Source organism: Hylobates moloch, unplaced genomic scaffold (assembly GCF_009828535.3).
Source record: "Hylobates moloch isolate HMO894 unplaced genomic scaffold, HMol_V3 SCAFFOLD_32, whole genome shotgun sequence".
Classification (NCBI taxonomy): domain Eukaryota; kingdom Metazoa; phylum Chordata; class Mammalia; order Primates; family Hylobatidae; genus Hylobates; species Hylobates moloch.
Genome location: NW_026652307.1, coordinates 1,514,086 through 1,530,373, shown reverse-complemented (window position 1 = coordinate 1,530,373; position 16,288 = coordinate 1,514,086). Strand labels below are relative to the sequence as shown.

General features: G+C 44.3%; 2 protein-coding genes across 15 annotated transcripts in view; both read left to right on the top strand.

Moving 5' to 3' along the window:
* LOC116463293 (cadherin-like protein 26) overlaps nt 1–2,905 on the top strand; it is a 45,947-nt gene extending 43,042 nt beyond the window's left edge. The window contains exon 7 of the mRNA XM_058434553.1: nt 2,818–2,905. The gene's annotated coding sequence lies outside the window, so the exon portion shown is untranslated. The remainder of the gene's footprint in view (nt 1–2,817) is intronic.
* A 337-nt stretch (nt 2,906–3,242) lies between these two features.
* Nucleotides 3,243–16,288, top strand: part of LOC131382495 (cadherin-like protein 26) — a 159,661-nt gene continuing 146,615 nt past the window's right edge. For 4 of the 14 annotated variants that reach the window (XM_058434547.1, XM_058434545.1, XM_058434546.1 and 1 more), the window contains exons 1-4: nt 3,691–4,922; nt 6,257–6,363; nt 7,054–7,184; nt 10,018–10,095. In XM_058434547.1, the coding sequence (XP_058290530.1) occupies nt 4,715–4,922; nt 6,257–6,363; nt 7,054–7,184; nt 10,018–10,095 (524 nt within the window). In that variant the 5' untranslated portion in view covers nt 3,691–4,714. Of the gene's footprint in view, nt 3,326–3,690; nt 4,923–6,256; nt 6,479–6,993; nt 7,012–7,053; nt 7,185–9,041; nt 9,096–10,017; nt 10,096–11,676; nt 11,795–13,200; nt 13,255–16,288 lie in introns of those variants that run through there. The other 10 variants (XM_058434539.1, XM_058434537.1, XM_058434542.1 and 7 more) reach the window with 10 other exon arrangements.

The following is a 16,288-nucleotide window of genomic DNA, read 5'->3' as shown; positions in this document are numbered from 1 at the left end:
GGAAATACCCACATAACCAAGAGGGCTCCTGTTAGAAAACCAGCTCCTTGGACGTGTTCACAGGTTGCCTCAGTCTCCGTGATGAAAATAGAAGAAGCCACAGTGCATGACCATTGGCCTGAGTTAAATGTCGTCTTCCATCCATAGGTTATTCTGACCCCAGCAGAAGAAGGCACTTGTTGGTTTTCCTTTGCATTTTCCATGTGTTCCTTTTGTATTCTTTCCTTTGTGTTAGGATAATTAGTTATATTTTTCTATCTCCCCCCTCTGTACCAGAAGTTATAAACCAGTACCTCTCTTGCTTCTGGGCAAGAAAAGTGAGGGTTTTTTTGTAAATTGTGGTAAAATATACATAAAATTTACCATTTTATTCATTTGTAAGGGTACAGGTCAGTGGCATTAAGCGCATTCACAACGTTGTGCACCATCACCTCCATCCATCTCCAGAACTCTTTTCATCTGGCAAAACAGAAACTCTGTCTCCATTAGCCACTCATTCCTCATTCCCCCTCTCCAGCCCCTGGCCCCCACCATTCAACTTTTTGTGTCTCTGAGTTTGACGACTCCAGGTCATCAAAGTAGAATCATACAACATTTGTCTTTAGGTGACTGGCTCATTTCACTTTGTATAATGTCCTCAAAGTTCATGCACGTTTAGCGTGTATCAGAATGTCCTTCCTTCTGATGCTGAGTATGCATATGTGGTGTTGACACATTTTTGTTTATCCACTCATCCATCGATGGGCACTTGGGTGGCATATGGCCTGAGTCTCCTGATGTTCTTGAAGAAATGAAAGAAATTGGCATTTTTGGGTCTGTGTTCCATGAGACCATGATCATGGGGACAGAAAGGGGTCATGAGTCATGCCCCTTCTCTCTCCAGGCTGAGCTCAGCAGTTGGCCCCAGACCCCATTCTACCAGCTTCACTCATTTCTCATGCTTACTTGGTCCCGGTCCGTACTTGAGTGTGAGATTCCTCCCTTACAGTAACACTTCTCAACTTATCGGTTGGGAAAGGCTAGATTTTTTTTTTAATTTACAATTCATTATGGAGTGATAAGTTTGCAAAATATAATGAAATTGAATTACTAGAAAAATGTTCATGCACTAGGGGGACACAGCAATGCTGACACCTCTAAGAGCTTCTCAACACTTGCTTTTCATTTTTGCAGTTACCTCATTGTGAGCAGCCAACCAACAGCTCACAGACCCCTTCTGGTGCACAGTGGTGCACCTTGAGTTAGCAAGGCTCTTAAGAAGTAGCTATCAAACTATACTGGGTATCAGTCTCTGGGGGAACTTGTTAAAATGCAGATTGCTGGGCCCCACCCCTACAATTTCTTTTTTTTTTTTTTTTGGAGTGCGGTGGCATAATCTCGACTCACTGCAACCTCCACCTCCCAGGTTCTTGTGATTCTCCTGCCTCAGCCTCCTGAGTAGCTGGGACTACAGGCACATGCTGCCATGCCTGGCTAATTTTTGTATTTTTAGTAGAGACGGGGTTTTGCCATGTTGGCCAGGCTGGTTTCCAACCCACCCTTAGAATTCGATTGAGAGGTCTGGGGCCAGGACTGAGATTTGCATTTCTAAGAAGCTCCCAGGGATGCCCGTGTTGCTGGCTGGGGATCCCTTTGGGCACCACCAATAGGAGCCTTTCCTAATTTGTTGCTGTCTTCCTGTCTCTTCAGGATGGTTGGCTCATACGTAGGTCTCAGTAAATGTTTGGACTGTGCTGAAATCAAGAACTAAATAGTCCATCATTTTAGCCTCAATATGGCTTTGTCCAGGAGGCAGGATGAGTGTCTTTTGTGACAGGGTGGAGGCATGATCTGAGTTGGGGGGCAGCTTTGGTTTCCTCTAGTTCTGCTTCATCTGCATTAGCTGAGGGAGCTGCCTTTTGGCCTGAGATAATCCACAGAGGAACTCTGAGTTTCTTGCCCTCGTTTGTAAACATTGGAAAATCACAGTGCTTCTAAGGATCTTCTGGAACTTTCCCTAAGAGGTGAAGCAGTGCACAAAAGGCTTCAATCCCTTTAAAAACTGTGACCCACCCAACGTGAGAGAGGGATCCTTGTTGACCCTTTGAAAAACATTTGCCCAGAAGATGAAGGAAAAGCGTGAGGAGAAACTGCCCCTCTCCGCACCTTTCTGGGACATGCACTTATTGTTGTTGTTTGCCTGAGTCCAGGAGGTTCCTGCTGCGGTGCCCTCAGCAGGTAGCTGGGGTTGGCAACCTGGCAAGGTTGCAAAGGATGCCATCCAATGGCTGACAGCTCTCAGGAACCCTGGAGGGCTTGGCATGGCCCACCCCTTAAAGTGGTGTCAGGTTCACATAGGTGAGGGGGATGTAGAAGACCACTTTGAGGAACAGGGTTACCCAACTATGAACCGCCGGGGCTCTGCTGCAAAGGGAACACACCGGGGGTAAAGTCCTAGGTTTCTATTGCAAGGACAGTTTGGTTTTTCACACTAAGCTAACATCATCTACAGGCCACTGAAGATGGGTTCCTTTCCAGGATGAAACATCTCCCCAGGGCAGACAAAACTATGTTCGGTCCAACAAGGAGGGGGATGCTTGGTCTTCTGGTGAATGTCGATTCCACAGACTTAGGAGCGTCTTTAGGCTGTCCTCCCTGTGCTTCCATTCCTTTCGTGAATTAAACACTCTCATAGTTTAATTGCTCTTAGAATTTCTGAAGTTACTTGTGGTAGAAATAGTGTTTCTATGACATATTTTGTTTTTTTCATGCAACTTTTTATATCTTTTAAGGTAAGTTTTTAATTTTAAAAATTGCTGTCCGTTTTTCTTCTACAAGATATACACTGGTTCATGACCCAGCAAATTGGGTCAGCGTAGACGAAAACTCCAGAGCGGTCATCATCGTGGAGCCAACTGACCGAGAATCCCCTCATGTAAATAACAGTTTTTATATAATCAACGTTCACGCTGTTGATGATGGTGAGTGTTTACCCAAAATTGGAAAAATAAAATGCTCATTCTTGCTTCCTGTGGGAAAATAACCCTGGTGAGCGTCTTTCAGCACAGCTAAGAAAAGGATAAAATAAACCTTGTTATCACTCTGCATCCATGCTGCTGATTATTTTTGGTAATAATTCTTGAAATGGTAAACAAGGGACCAATACCATCGAAAGAGGGCAGTATTCATTCAGAAGAGACAATTAAACCAGCAAGGAGGCTGCAATCAAACCTAGCATCTTTTTCATCTGTTCATGAGCTAACTCTTCAGCTCTTTGTCAAAGCCAATGATGTGTGATAAATATTTAGCACAGCTTCCCTGTGCTTGGGATGGCATACGCGCTCAGGTAAATGGGACTGTAAGGGACACATTTGTCATAAACCAGAAAGGGTGGTTTTATGAGCGTGTTTCAGCATTTTTCTCTACACTCTCCTAAGGCTGAAACTTTAAACACACCAAAACAAAGTTGAAGAAATAAAAATGTTCAAATAACTTTAAAATTGTATTTAAGAAAGTCTGTGAACTAAAAGCCAAGCTCCAAGTGATATGTCACTATACATTCCACTCTGTAATTAACTAGTGGAATGTTGGGGGTGGAGGGCAATGAAGATGTGAAACGCGTGTTCCTAATCAGTATTCAGGGAGGAGAAAAAGTGGGGCCAGTGTTTCAGGGTTCTGTCGTTCTGTTATGGATGATTTTACGATTGGTACTTTTTTTCCTTTATTTTTTGCTTTTTGTATTTCAAAAGCTTTTGGGGTACAAGTGGTTTTTGGTTACGTAGATGAATTATGCAGTGGTGAAGTCTAAGATTTTAGTGCACTGGTCACCTGAGTAGTGTACCTTGTATCCAATGTGAGGTTTCTTCGCCCTTGGCTACCTCCTCCCCTGCTTCTGAGTCTCCAGAGTTCATGATATCACTCATGCCTTTGTGTATCCATAGCTTAGCTCCCACTTATAAGTGAGAACATACAGTATTTGGTTTTCTATTCCTGAGTTATTCACTTAGAAGAATGGCCTCCAGCTCTATCCAAGTTGCTGTAAAAAAAAATTATTTCATTCTTTTTTATGGCTGAGAATACATATGCCACATTTTCTTTATCCACTCATTGGTTGATGGGCATTTAGGTTGGCTCCATATATTTGCAGTTGTGAAGTGATTATTGCCACTTTTTTTAATTAGAAAAAGTCCTTTTAGATAATTGTAGATTCACTTGCAGTTTTAAGAAATAATTGAGTGGATCCTGAGTATCCTTTGCCAGTTTCCCCCAGGGGCAACACCTTGCAGGACTACAGTGTAACCTTGTAACCAGGACATCGACGTGGAGATGCAGTGCATTTGCCTCCCCTTGGGGACCCCCATGGTGCCCTTCTTTAGTCACACCCATTTTCCTCCATCCCACCCATCCTTGATGCCTGGCACCATTGATTGACCTTTTGTTTTTTTAATGATGCCACATTCTACCTTGTTCTACAAATGATTTGAGGTGGTAAGTGCTTTATTAGCTTACCTTACCCAGATATTCTGAATGTTCATAAAAGCAGGAAAACAGATCACGTGCATGCCAGGAGAGCTTATGGCTTTGAAAGGGAAACAGTTCTAGTATTTCAGGAATATTTTTTTTCTGAGAGACGGAGAGTGCTCATTCTCCAGGGCTCTGTGTGCACGAGATAAACAACTCCTGAAACTTCCTCCCCGTACAAGGCTTCCCACCACAGACTGCTACAGGGACCCTAATGCTCTTCCTATCTGATATCAATGACAACGTCCTGGCTCTCCGGCCACGTTCCCGCTACATGGAGGTCTGTGAGTCTGCCGTGCATGAGCCTCTCCACATCGAGGCGGAGGATCCAGACCTGGAGCCCTTCTCTGACCCATTTACATTTGAATTGGACAGTACCTGGGGAAATGCAGAGGACACATGGAAGTTGGGGAGAAATTCGGGTGAGTTTTTGTATTGGTCACGGGCAAAGAGTGGAAAATGCCAGATATCCAATTCAAACAGATTTAGGCAAAAAAGGACTTTATTAGCTTAAAAAGCCAGGGGAGTCTGTGTTCTGGCAGAGCTGGCTCTAGGCACTCAGAGGATATCCCTGGAAGCTACCTTCCCACACACGGTCTGCCTTTCTCTAGGTTCCTTCCTTTTTAGGAAACTCTCCTCATCAGGGGGTAGGAGGCTGCTGGGAGTCCCTGAGACATATCCCAGCATCTAGCAAGAAGGGTGTTTCCGGGGAAGCTCCAGGATTGCTGTCACTGTTTGGCCTGGGTCAGCTGCCCTGTCAATCACTGTGGGTGGGACTTGGGAGGGCGGATGTGCTGATTGGCTGGTTCCCAGCCCACACCTGGACCTTGTTGGGATCTGGCCTCAGCCTCTCCTGATTCATACTGAGAATTCAGGAAGTGTGGGCTTCCTTAAAGAAACACTGGGGCACTGTTACCAGAAGATGAACATGCTGAGCAGGTTAAAAGCAACTGGCATCCACTGTCAACACTCTCCTCTGTGCCTCTAGCCGTGGCGTCTGTAGACTGTGGCACAGTTTCAGCTGAAACTGTGTGCTCATGTTTGTAGCTCTCAGACCTGGAGTGTGTGGTAAAGCACTTCGCCTTGCCCAAAGAGAGGTCTGGTCTTTGTCCTTGGGGTCTGGGTGATCTCTATTGGGATATCATGTCTGATACCAGTGTCTCTTTACCTGGGGTGTCTTGGGCTGAGCCAGATAGAGGCAATGTGATTTAGATTGGGGACTTCTGGTCACATAGTATCAGTCTACTACCAGAGAGGCTGGAGACTGAGGCCGCCCACCTGGGAGGCCCACCAGGTTGCCTGACCAAGCCCCAGGAGGACACTGGAGCCTGAGGCTCAGGTGAACGTCCCTGGCTGCAGCATCCCATGTGTGCTGTCCCTCATCGATGCTGACCTGGCTTCTCAGGAGAGGATGATGAGAAGCTCTGCCACTGCTGCTTTTCTGGACTCTGCCCTAGGTGCCTCTTTCCTTGTCTGATTTCCATCTGATCTTTTCCCTGTAAAAAATGGCACCATCTGTAACAACTTTCAGTGTGTTCTGTGAGTCTTTCTAGAGAACTGTTGAACCTGAGGGTGGTCTTAGGAATCCATGAACTTGCAGTTGGTGTCAGAAGTGAGGGTGCCCTTGAGGACCCCTCCCTCTAACTCTACAGTTGGCTTACTTTCATACAGAGCTTGGCCCGCGCAGGGCGTTTAGTAAGCGTGCGTTGAGCAGATGAGTGAGTCAATGCGTGCCATGTTCTTTTTCCCTTTGCAGGTCAATCAGTTGAACTTTTAACCTTGAGCAGCCTGCCACGTGGTAATTACTTGGTGCCACTCTTCACTGGAGACAAACAGGGACTTTCCCAGAAGCAAACTGTCCATGTAAGGATCTGCCCCTGTGCCAGTGGGTTCACGTGTGTGGAGCATGCAGATGCAGGAGTGGGGCTTCATGTGGGAGTCCTGTGCTCTGTCTGTGCAGCCTTTGTGGCTTTGGCAGGTCAGTGGTCTATAGGGGTGTCCTGGGACTGTGGCTCCTCTCCCCAGGCAATAGGCCAGGGGTATGGGGCTTGCTGGGGTAGGGAACAGCGGTGGCAAGATTGGTGGAATGGCTTTGAGAATGACTTCTGGGTGTACTCAGGCTCCTAGATGCAGATCAGAGGTTGCCATGCTGGCCAGGCAAGATCCCTGGCCAGCAAAAGCAGCTTCTACTCACAAAGGAATCCGTCAGTAAACATAGTCAAGTAGTGGCCCTTTGTTTGTGATAACCATGGAGACAGCAATGTACAGATGTCCAGGCTCCTGGACTTGGCAAGGCTAATAAGAAAGCAGCTTTTCCAAGAAACAATACAATATTACTGGCCAGATAGTATTATTGATTAATTCAACAAACAGTTATGTAGCATCTACTTGTACCCTGAACTGTGCTAAACTTTATAGCTACACAGATGACTAAGATGCAATTTGGCTTTGCCAGTTCATGACTGAGTTATAAATGAACAGAACAAGATCCTCATGAAACCTCTGATACGGGTCAGCTTATCTAATCTGTTTTTCCCCTTTGTCTTATCACAGTGGCTCTGCTTTTCCTGTTGCGATGCTCTTTTGTGCTTGAACCTAAGAGGCATGGATGCTCTGTATCCAATGATGAAGGCCACCAAACACTGGTCATGTATAATGTGGAGAGCAAAGCCACTTCAGCCCAGGTAGTGGAATGTCATGCTTTGTGTCTTATGGCAAGGAATTCATGAATACACAGACATATAGCACGTATTTTTTCACCCACTGTACCACCTCTTAATTCTTCACTCTTACCCGTGTTTCAGTAGCAAGTGGGAAAAAATTCTTGCAAATACTATCTAACTCAGATAAACGAATTTATTCTTTTAGATCAATGGTTCTCAACCATGAGCAATTTTGCCCCATAGGAGATATTCATCAATGCCTGGAGACAGTTTTGATGGTCACAGTTAGGAGTGCTACTGGCATCTAGTGGGTTGAGGTCAGAGATGCTGCTAAACAGCCTACAACACACAAGACAGCCTCTACCACAGAGAATTATCTGCCCCAGTTTCCTAAGTGCTGAGTTTGAGAAACTGTGCTTAGGGAAAAAGTGATTTTTATTAGGTAGACGTTCCCTAAATGGGATTGTGTGAGGCTCACTAGCTAAATGAGTCTGAGCTGGCTTCTTGGCCATGGCTTTCGGTAGATCATGGCAGAACCTGCTCTTCTACCATTGTCCGGCAGAGGCCAACCAGAAAGCTCACTGCCCTTGGAGGTACAAGGCCTGGGCTCTGTTTCTGCCTTTGCATCTCATTAGCTTCATTATTTAACCCTACATCCTCATCTGTGAACTGGATGATAAAGTCAAATTCTTAGATAGGTTGTGGATCAAAGAGGATGCCTATGAAGGCACCTAACACAAGGCAGAGCCATATAAAGTAATTGGCCAATGGCCACTGGTTTTTCAAACTGGCTGCTTCTGAAATGGGCCCTACGGTATCTTAGTCATCCTTGCAGCAACGCTGGGCTGGGGTTAGACAGACAAAGGGATGAAAGCATTGTGAGCTCTCCTGTTTGTCTTCATCTAGAATTAAGTGGTTGATTTAGAAAATGAACGCAAAAGAAATGTCAAAAGGAAACACACACAGAGGATTCGGTCACCCCATCTTACACCTCCACCAATGTTTTGTTTTGTTTTTTCCTGGAAGGGAGAGACTTATTGAATGAAGTGAGACATTTAGGGAAAAGATATTCCAATGAACTTTGATATGATGCTCATGTAATTAGAGAGTTTCTCAAAAATATTTGATTGAAGAAGATGGTGCTCGCCCAAGGCTCCTAGGGTTCTTTGCATTTTGTCTTCCCTGTGGCATGAAAGAGGGAAGGGAGCAGCCGCTTAGGCTCCTCTGGAAGGTATGTGCCTGTGCACCCTCCTGTGAGCCCTTCCTGGTTGGGGAAACAGGAGCAAGGTCCAAACTCTCCAGATTGTGAAGTCCCCTGGAAGGAATCCCAAATGTGAGAGCAGCAGCAAACTTGATTTGTTGTGTAATTTTAAGAGGAAAACCATCTGGACAAACAGCAGTCTTTGTGTAACAGTAGAATTTCTTGCCTTGGACAGTTCCAGTGGCTCAGAGGCTCAACCATGAAGGGAAACAGTAATGGTTCCCAGGCCCAGGGGCTGTGCCTCAGTCTCCTCCTTGGTGGGAGAGAGTGAAAGCTGCTGAGCTTGGAGGAGACTGGCAGGAATGTCGCACTCCCTGAGCACTGGTTCAGGTTGTAGATGAGATGGAAGGGACAGTGGGGATGCCCTGGTTACCCTTCTTTCCCAGCAGCTTTGTGATTGTCTCTTGGAAAAGAGGAAGCAGCTATGGAAGCAGTGTGGGTGGAAAGGAACCTTGGCTCTTGTGATGCTAAGACCAGGAGGGTTGGAGGGGGCTTAATGACATGGTGGCACTGGTCAAAGACAAGCTATGCCAGAGGGACAAGAGAATCTCATGCTGGGCAAGGGGCTCTGTTTTCTTCTTATACCAACAAATCTTTCTCTTATTTCCCATTCACAGCTAAAGGCACATCTCCATTCCTGCATCAGTATCTTAGGGCTCTGAGAAGTGGAATTCAACAGACCTGAGTGTAGATTCCAAATCTGTGATTGATCAGTTACATAATCTAACTGATTCTGACTTTCATATATAAAGTGAGCTTGCTAGTCTTCTGTCTCTTAAGTTTGTTGGACTCTTTAATCAAATAACACATGTAAAATTTTCAGCACTAATGGTCATGCAATAAAGGGTGGCTGCCAATATTAGCATTATCAGCAGTAATTACTGATTGTATCTTTGTAACCTTGGTAAATAAGGCCATCTCTAGGTGCGCTTATCTCTCTGTCCATCTTACATGAATATACCAGCCTACATTGCACATCCACTCACCAGGAACATTCTGTGCTCTTGGGAAAACTCCATGTAAGATATCGTCACTAGCTGCACACGTGTTATCACATTCTACTGCTAAACTATAGGGATGCCATCTGATGGTGATGATCTACAGAACTGCATAGATGCCTTCCCTGCATATGGGGAAGCTAATGAGCCCTTGGCCAACAGAAATCCAGCACCCATCAACCTGAGTCCCTCAGTGAACATATATGTTAGATGATAAATGAGTGGGACAATGCACAGAATACCGTGCAACACTGGTGATCCCAAGAGCCATCACTATGAGCCCTAGAAAAAGACAAGCTTTTCAATTCTGAGGGCTCCTGAAACGAGCCTTTTACCATCAGTTTACATGGAACACTGAACCACGAGAAGCTCAACCTCCCAGCGAGCAATTACAAAAGACAAACAGAAATAACATTCTTTTCCCACATAAGTCATCCAGATTTACAGGAGAGGTGTATTTTTTACAGTCTGGACTTCTTCTGTGATGGCATAGATACAGTGTGTTTTGGAGAAAATGTCATCTCTTTCCTTCTGTTTTTATTTCTGCTATCTGTGATTTCAGCCCTTGTCATATTTCTTTCTCTGTGTTCTACAGACATGGTCAGATGTTGAAGGCCAGAGGCGGGCTCTGCTCATCTGCACAGCTGCAGCAGGACCCACGCAGGGAGTTAAGGTAACATGCCCCTTACTTGCTTCTGGATTTCAGAGAGGTGACTTTCCTGATGGTTCCCCTGACAAGAAACACCTGGGATGCTCCTCCTACTGCCACATCCAGGGAGGTCCTTCTGCAAGTCAGCAACCCCAGCCCCTACTTGCAAAGCCCCATGGTTCCCCTGGCCTAAAACACCCTTGCCTTTCAGTGGCCAAGTTCCTTCATCTTTGCTATGGCGTCAGATGACCCAGTGCTTCCAAATATCACGGTGTCCGGTGCCGTATGCATATGGCACTTGGACTAGTGTATTTCTTAAGACACTTTTTTCTTAAAATGGGCTTGTGTCCACATTAAGCACATTTATTTAAGTAGGAAATTTTGTATTTCAACTGTAAATGAAAACACAGTTTTACTTGTGTAAAGAGCAGGCAAGTGTGAAAATAGCCGTGAAAGAAGTAGGGCACAATGACTGGGTGGACGATGTCACTGCCAAAGGCCCGGGGCCCCTCTGCAAGGAAGGCAGAGCATGGAAGCCAGGCTAGCACCAGAGTGACACTTCCTCCTGGATGTCATTAGGGTGTGGAAACAGAATTAGAAAGGGAATAATTTTCTCACCATGCAAATCAGTGTTATTTAATATTGTTTCCCAAGCAGCTAAATCTTCCATTCTATAAGTAGTAGGTGTCCCCTACTTTGAAAACAAAATTGACCCAGGATTGCCATAAATGAGCATGTGCTTGGCCAGGGCAGTGAGCAGGGCTGGGTCCGCTGTGCATTCTGACCACTAATCCGTGTTCCTGGGGGAAAGGCTGCCCTTTTCTCATTCGTACAACTTGCCTCCTGGGCTGGCAGGAGCCTTCTCTTTCCTTCCTCTGAGCCAGTCTGCAAACTTCTAGAGGCCTATGCACTTTGCATGCCTCATCTCATTGAATTTTCACCAGAACCCATAGGGGTGTGTGTGTGGTGGGGGCAATCTTTCTTCCCTATTTTACAGGGGAGGAAACCAAAGCCTCCACCTTCTAGGTTTTGGTGTGTCTCTGGGTTCCCTGCAGTGTCCTGCAAATATTCGAGGAAGTACATCTGTGGTGACTGCTTAAATAAACTGCCATTCACACACTTTCTCTAAGTGAAGCCGTCACTTATGATTTATGGGGTAACCTGATATTTTAAAATCTGCTGCATAGCGTGAAATAGCGTCAATGAGACCATCGTCAAGGTCCACTGCCTGCTTTATTTTCTTTGAAATTTAACTTCATTATTGAAGGGTCACTATTAAAATAACAGAAACCCAAAGCAGAAAATGCCTACAATCCCATGCCTAAATCTAAACAGTTTCACCTGTGAGTGTCACCGTCTCGTTCTCATCTGCGTGTCTATGCAGTTTTCAGGTGTCTATGTTATGGAAAGAACATTAGCGTCTTCACGTTCAAGCCTCCTCCTGCCACGCGGTTCCATTGCGCCTGCCCTTTTATTCCCCGCCTCTCTTCATTTTCCTTTCCCCCACACCGCGCCCTCCCTCTCATCGTGTTAATTTGTGTTTGCCTATGAATATATGAGCAAGGGGAAGTGGTGAGAGGTCACACATATCCACTTTGTTTCCAGCTGGAGAGAAATCCGTTCTCCTTTGAGTAAATCAGCATTTCCCCCCTAGGATCTCGAGGAAGTGCCTCCATCTGCAGCGAGTAGGTCAGCCCAAGCATGCTGTGCTCTGGGGAGTTGGGTGAGTTCCAGAAGGTTGCTCCCTGCTGCGGCCATCTCACTAGTGACTGACAGTTGGTCCCCCTGAGAGAGGGCCCTTGTAGAAGATTCTGTGATACTGTCAGAAAAAGGCACATAGTCAATGAAAATCTGAGAAGTTGGGTTTTTTCCCCCAACTCTATTTCCATCTATAGAACTAGATATTATTATTGATGGTGGCTGCTGTTTTTAGAGTTGTTTGATAATCCTGATCAAATATGACACTTTTTAGAACATCCACAAATAGATACATTTTCTCATGTCCTTCTAAGGGCACCAGAGATAATCTATAAAGTTAAAAGTGCAGGACTTTGGCCCTGACTAAATTCCAGCCCAGTGACTGCATGCTTCCAGCGAAAGGGAGGCCTGACTCCCCATCTGTGTTGTGTCTTCATGTACTCTGCATACGAATTCTAGGACTATTGCTTTGTGAAATGACTTTTTCTGAAATAATTTTAGGCTAACTAGAAGTTGCAAAAATAGTACGGAGAGTTCTTGGGGGTCCCCCAAAGATACCATCTTATGTAACCCTACTCCATGATCAAATCAGAAAATGGACTTTGGCACAACACTATGAGTACAGTTCTCAATCACAGACCTTATTTGGACCTCACCAGTTTAACTAGCCATTATTTAACAAAAATGTACTTTTCTGATATAGAATTAAAAGAGGTATTCAGGGTCTAAAGAGCCATAGAAACATATCCAGTTTTTATGAGGGAAAGCTTCTAAAATAAATTCGAGATCTCTATAATTTCATATCTTTGCACAGGCTGTATCTGAGCAAAGATGAAAACGTGGTGTTCTTCTTTGCACAAAGATGATGCCACAAATCCATCACCGAAGGGCTCCTGCATTGCTGAATGTTGGGTTCCATGTCCATGCAGCTGACCCTTCTGGTCCTGTTGGGGCCAACTGCATGGACATGGAACCCACACCATGGCACAGGGTCTCCCACTCTAAAGAACCCTGCTTGGTTTAATATTCTACTGTCACCATCTTGAAATTCTTAATTTTTTAACAAAGGGCCCCCAACTTGCATCTTGCACTGAGCCCTGAGAGTTGTGCAGCTAGGCCTGGGTCCCAGGAGTGGATGTGTATCATTTGTTTGTATTCAGGGCATGGCCATGGCACAAAGCAAATCTTACAGGGTGATCATGGACCCAAGATAGAGCTTGCAAATCTAATATTCTCATGTGCCTTCTTCACAAAGCAACTATGAAACTTGTTCACGAATTTCTGCTATGAATATCTAAGCTCTTTAGAATTACTATACCTTTAGTACAAAAATGAAAGGCAATATGACTGTAAGAATTTCTAGTTATGTATTTGCATCCTTTGGTAATTTATTTGAAATCAGTAAATATTTCCATCTTTCTTTAAATTAAGGGTTATGGCGAGCTCTTTGAGCCAAGAGGTGTGAAGAACGTATACTCTACTCCTGTAAGTACAGATGTAGGTGTTATTGTGAAAAAACTTACCTTATTGTTCTGCCTAAAAGCTGTGGAAAGCCCTGAAAATTGGAAATTTGGAAGGAAAGAGGTGATAAAAAAAAATATGCCCAACATCCAAACAAACTGAAGGAGAAGCGAATGTGAGAAGAGGTTGGAAGTAGTTAAGGCACATTTATCCCATGACTTGAGGGCATAAGAGCTTTTCAGTCCCTGGCAAATTTCTTTTGCTGTTGAGTTGCTAAGACCTCAATCATACACTGAGTTTTCTGCTGTGCTTTGTCACAGACTTATAGAATTTTGAGCTAAGGGGGTCTTAGACATCATCTAGTCAATTTTTTTTTCCTAAATATGTTTTGCAGCAGAATTCTTCTTTTCAAATGAGATCCTACAAATAACTCCATTGTAAATAAAACATCTAAGTACTAATTTTATATGCATTGACATTAATAACATATACCTATTACCAAAATAGCCAAGAAAAATAATGATTCTGATGTAAACAAGAGAAAGTTGAATGTTGTGGATATAGTTTGCAAAATTATGTTAACTTAGCACCTAATTCATTGCCTCACATTATTATAAACTGGTTTTTAAAGTATCAAGAAAATTTTGATAGATACCAACAAGCAGTTTCAAATCTTAATGGTTTTTGAATAGTTCAGTTTACAATATTAGGATTCTCTTTGATTAATGAAACATGGGACAAGAAGCTTCATTAGAGTTTCATAAAAGCTAATTAACATGGCATTCCAAATTGACATGTTGGTGTGGGAGACTAAAAAAAGATGGAAACCACTTTCCGTTATATTATAAAAATAATATTCAATATTATTATTGAAGTAATTTGTAAACAATGAAAATAAAATTCAAATACTCCAGTTGAAGTATCTTTGAGGAGTCGTAGGCCCTGGGGATAGAGTTAAACCAGTGGCTAAGTCCACAGAAGCCCAGAGAGGAGAGATGGTGCTCTCTCAGCCACAGTGCAGCCATACGTAGTGTGGGGTTAGGACCTGAAGTTGGCTTGAGGCAAAATCACCCCGAGTATACCTCGGGAAGGAGCCAGGCTGGAAACTGACATGGTGTCTTCCTCTGGCCCTGGATGAGCCCCATGCTTGGTCAGTGAACATCTGGTGCAAGGGTACTTTGTACATAGCCCACATCTTAAGGGTCCTCCTCTGAGAGGCCCCTGGGGCTAAACAGACTGAGGGCACAGTATCTCCAGTCAAGCGCTCCCAGCACTGGGAGCCAGGCAGCAGGGTCCCTAGGGCTGCTTGTAGTGGTCCTCACCTTGCCTCTTTGGCTAAGTATGTTTGGTTCAGCTTACCTTGGTATGATGTGGCTTCACTATGTGTACACACGTGTATATGTACAGTCATGTCTAGCTTAATGGTGGGGATACATTCTGAGAAATGTGTTATTAGGTGATTTCATCACTGTGTGAACCTCATGAAGTGTTTTACACAAACCTAGATGGTGTAGCCTACTACACACCTAGACCTCATGGTGTAGCCTGTCGCTCCTAGGCTATAAAGCTGTACAGCGTGTGACTGTACTGAATACTGTAGGTGATTGGAACACAATGGTGTTTGTGTATCTAAACACCTACACATAGAAAAGGTGCAGTAAAAATACAGCATTACAGTCTTACAGGACCAGCTTTATATATACGGCCTGTCATTGAAATGTTATGCAGTGCATAACTGTATGTATGTATGTATGTGTATATAGATATATATGTGTATACAGTTTACCCTTGAACAACAGGAGTTTGAACTGTGTGGGTGCACTTATATGTGGGTTTTCTTCTGCCTCTGCCACTCCCGAGACAGCAAGACCAACCCCTCTTCTCCCTCCTCCTCTTCATCCTACTCAGAGAGAAGACAATGAAGATGAAGACCTTTATGATAATCCACTTCTACTTAATGAATAGTGAATATATTTTCCTTAATGACATTTTCTTTCTTCTAGCTTACTTTATTATAATATAGTATATAATACATATGACATACAAAATATGCATTAATTGAATGTTTATGTTATTGGAAAAGCTTCCAGTCAACAGTAGGCTGTTAGTTGAGTTTTGGGGGAATCAAAAGTTATAGGCATGTTTTCAACTGTGCAGGGTCAGCACCCCTAACCCCCACATTGTTCAAGGGTCAACTGTATATGTATATGTCTATATGTCTATATGTATATGTATATGTATAGAAGCATGTACATGTACAAAGGCATGAGTATGCATATATGAACATGTGTATATGTATGTCTGTATATGTGCATGTGTGCGTATATATGTATATGTATGTATGTGTATATATAGCCTCATGGACATATGAAATTGCCCCAGGCTTTATCATATTTTACATATGTCTTCTGGAACCCAATAAGTATCCCTAAACCCAGGTATGATCAGAAGTCATCTAAGCCATAAAGGCCACCAGTGATTAAAAACACAAATCGTATGTCACTCTCCAATTTAAAACTTCCTGATGGCTTGCCATTGCACCTGGGATAAAGTCTACAACCTTATGACCTTAAGGGAATCCTCCCTCAGGGCTGCTTTGCAGAACCCAGCCTAAGACAGACCTATGACTTTAATGTCCTGTGAGACCCTCTATCACGTGGCCTTTGCTCACATATGGCTTCAACTTGCTCTGAGCCTCCCCCCACCTCCCTAACCATCCCACCACCCCACCTCTTTGGGCTCCAGCCACAGAACACGCCAAGTTCCCTCCCTGCTTAGGGGCCGTGCTGTTTCTTCTCATTGGAATTCCCTTCTTTTCCATGGCCTTACAACTTCCTCCTCCTGAGAACTCCCTGGTTTCAACTGGGTGAGATCCCCTCTTAAACCTTCCCTTGGTGATCAGTCTTACATTTACCGCCACTCTTGGGTGCTTGCCTTGCACCTGCGTGAGCCCGACAGTGAGGCCCCGGGTGCTTTGCTTGCCTCCAGGCCAGCCTGACTCACGTGATTTAGTGGTGGGATTTGTGGGCCCCCGGGTAGCCACTCCTCCCGGTAGATG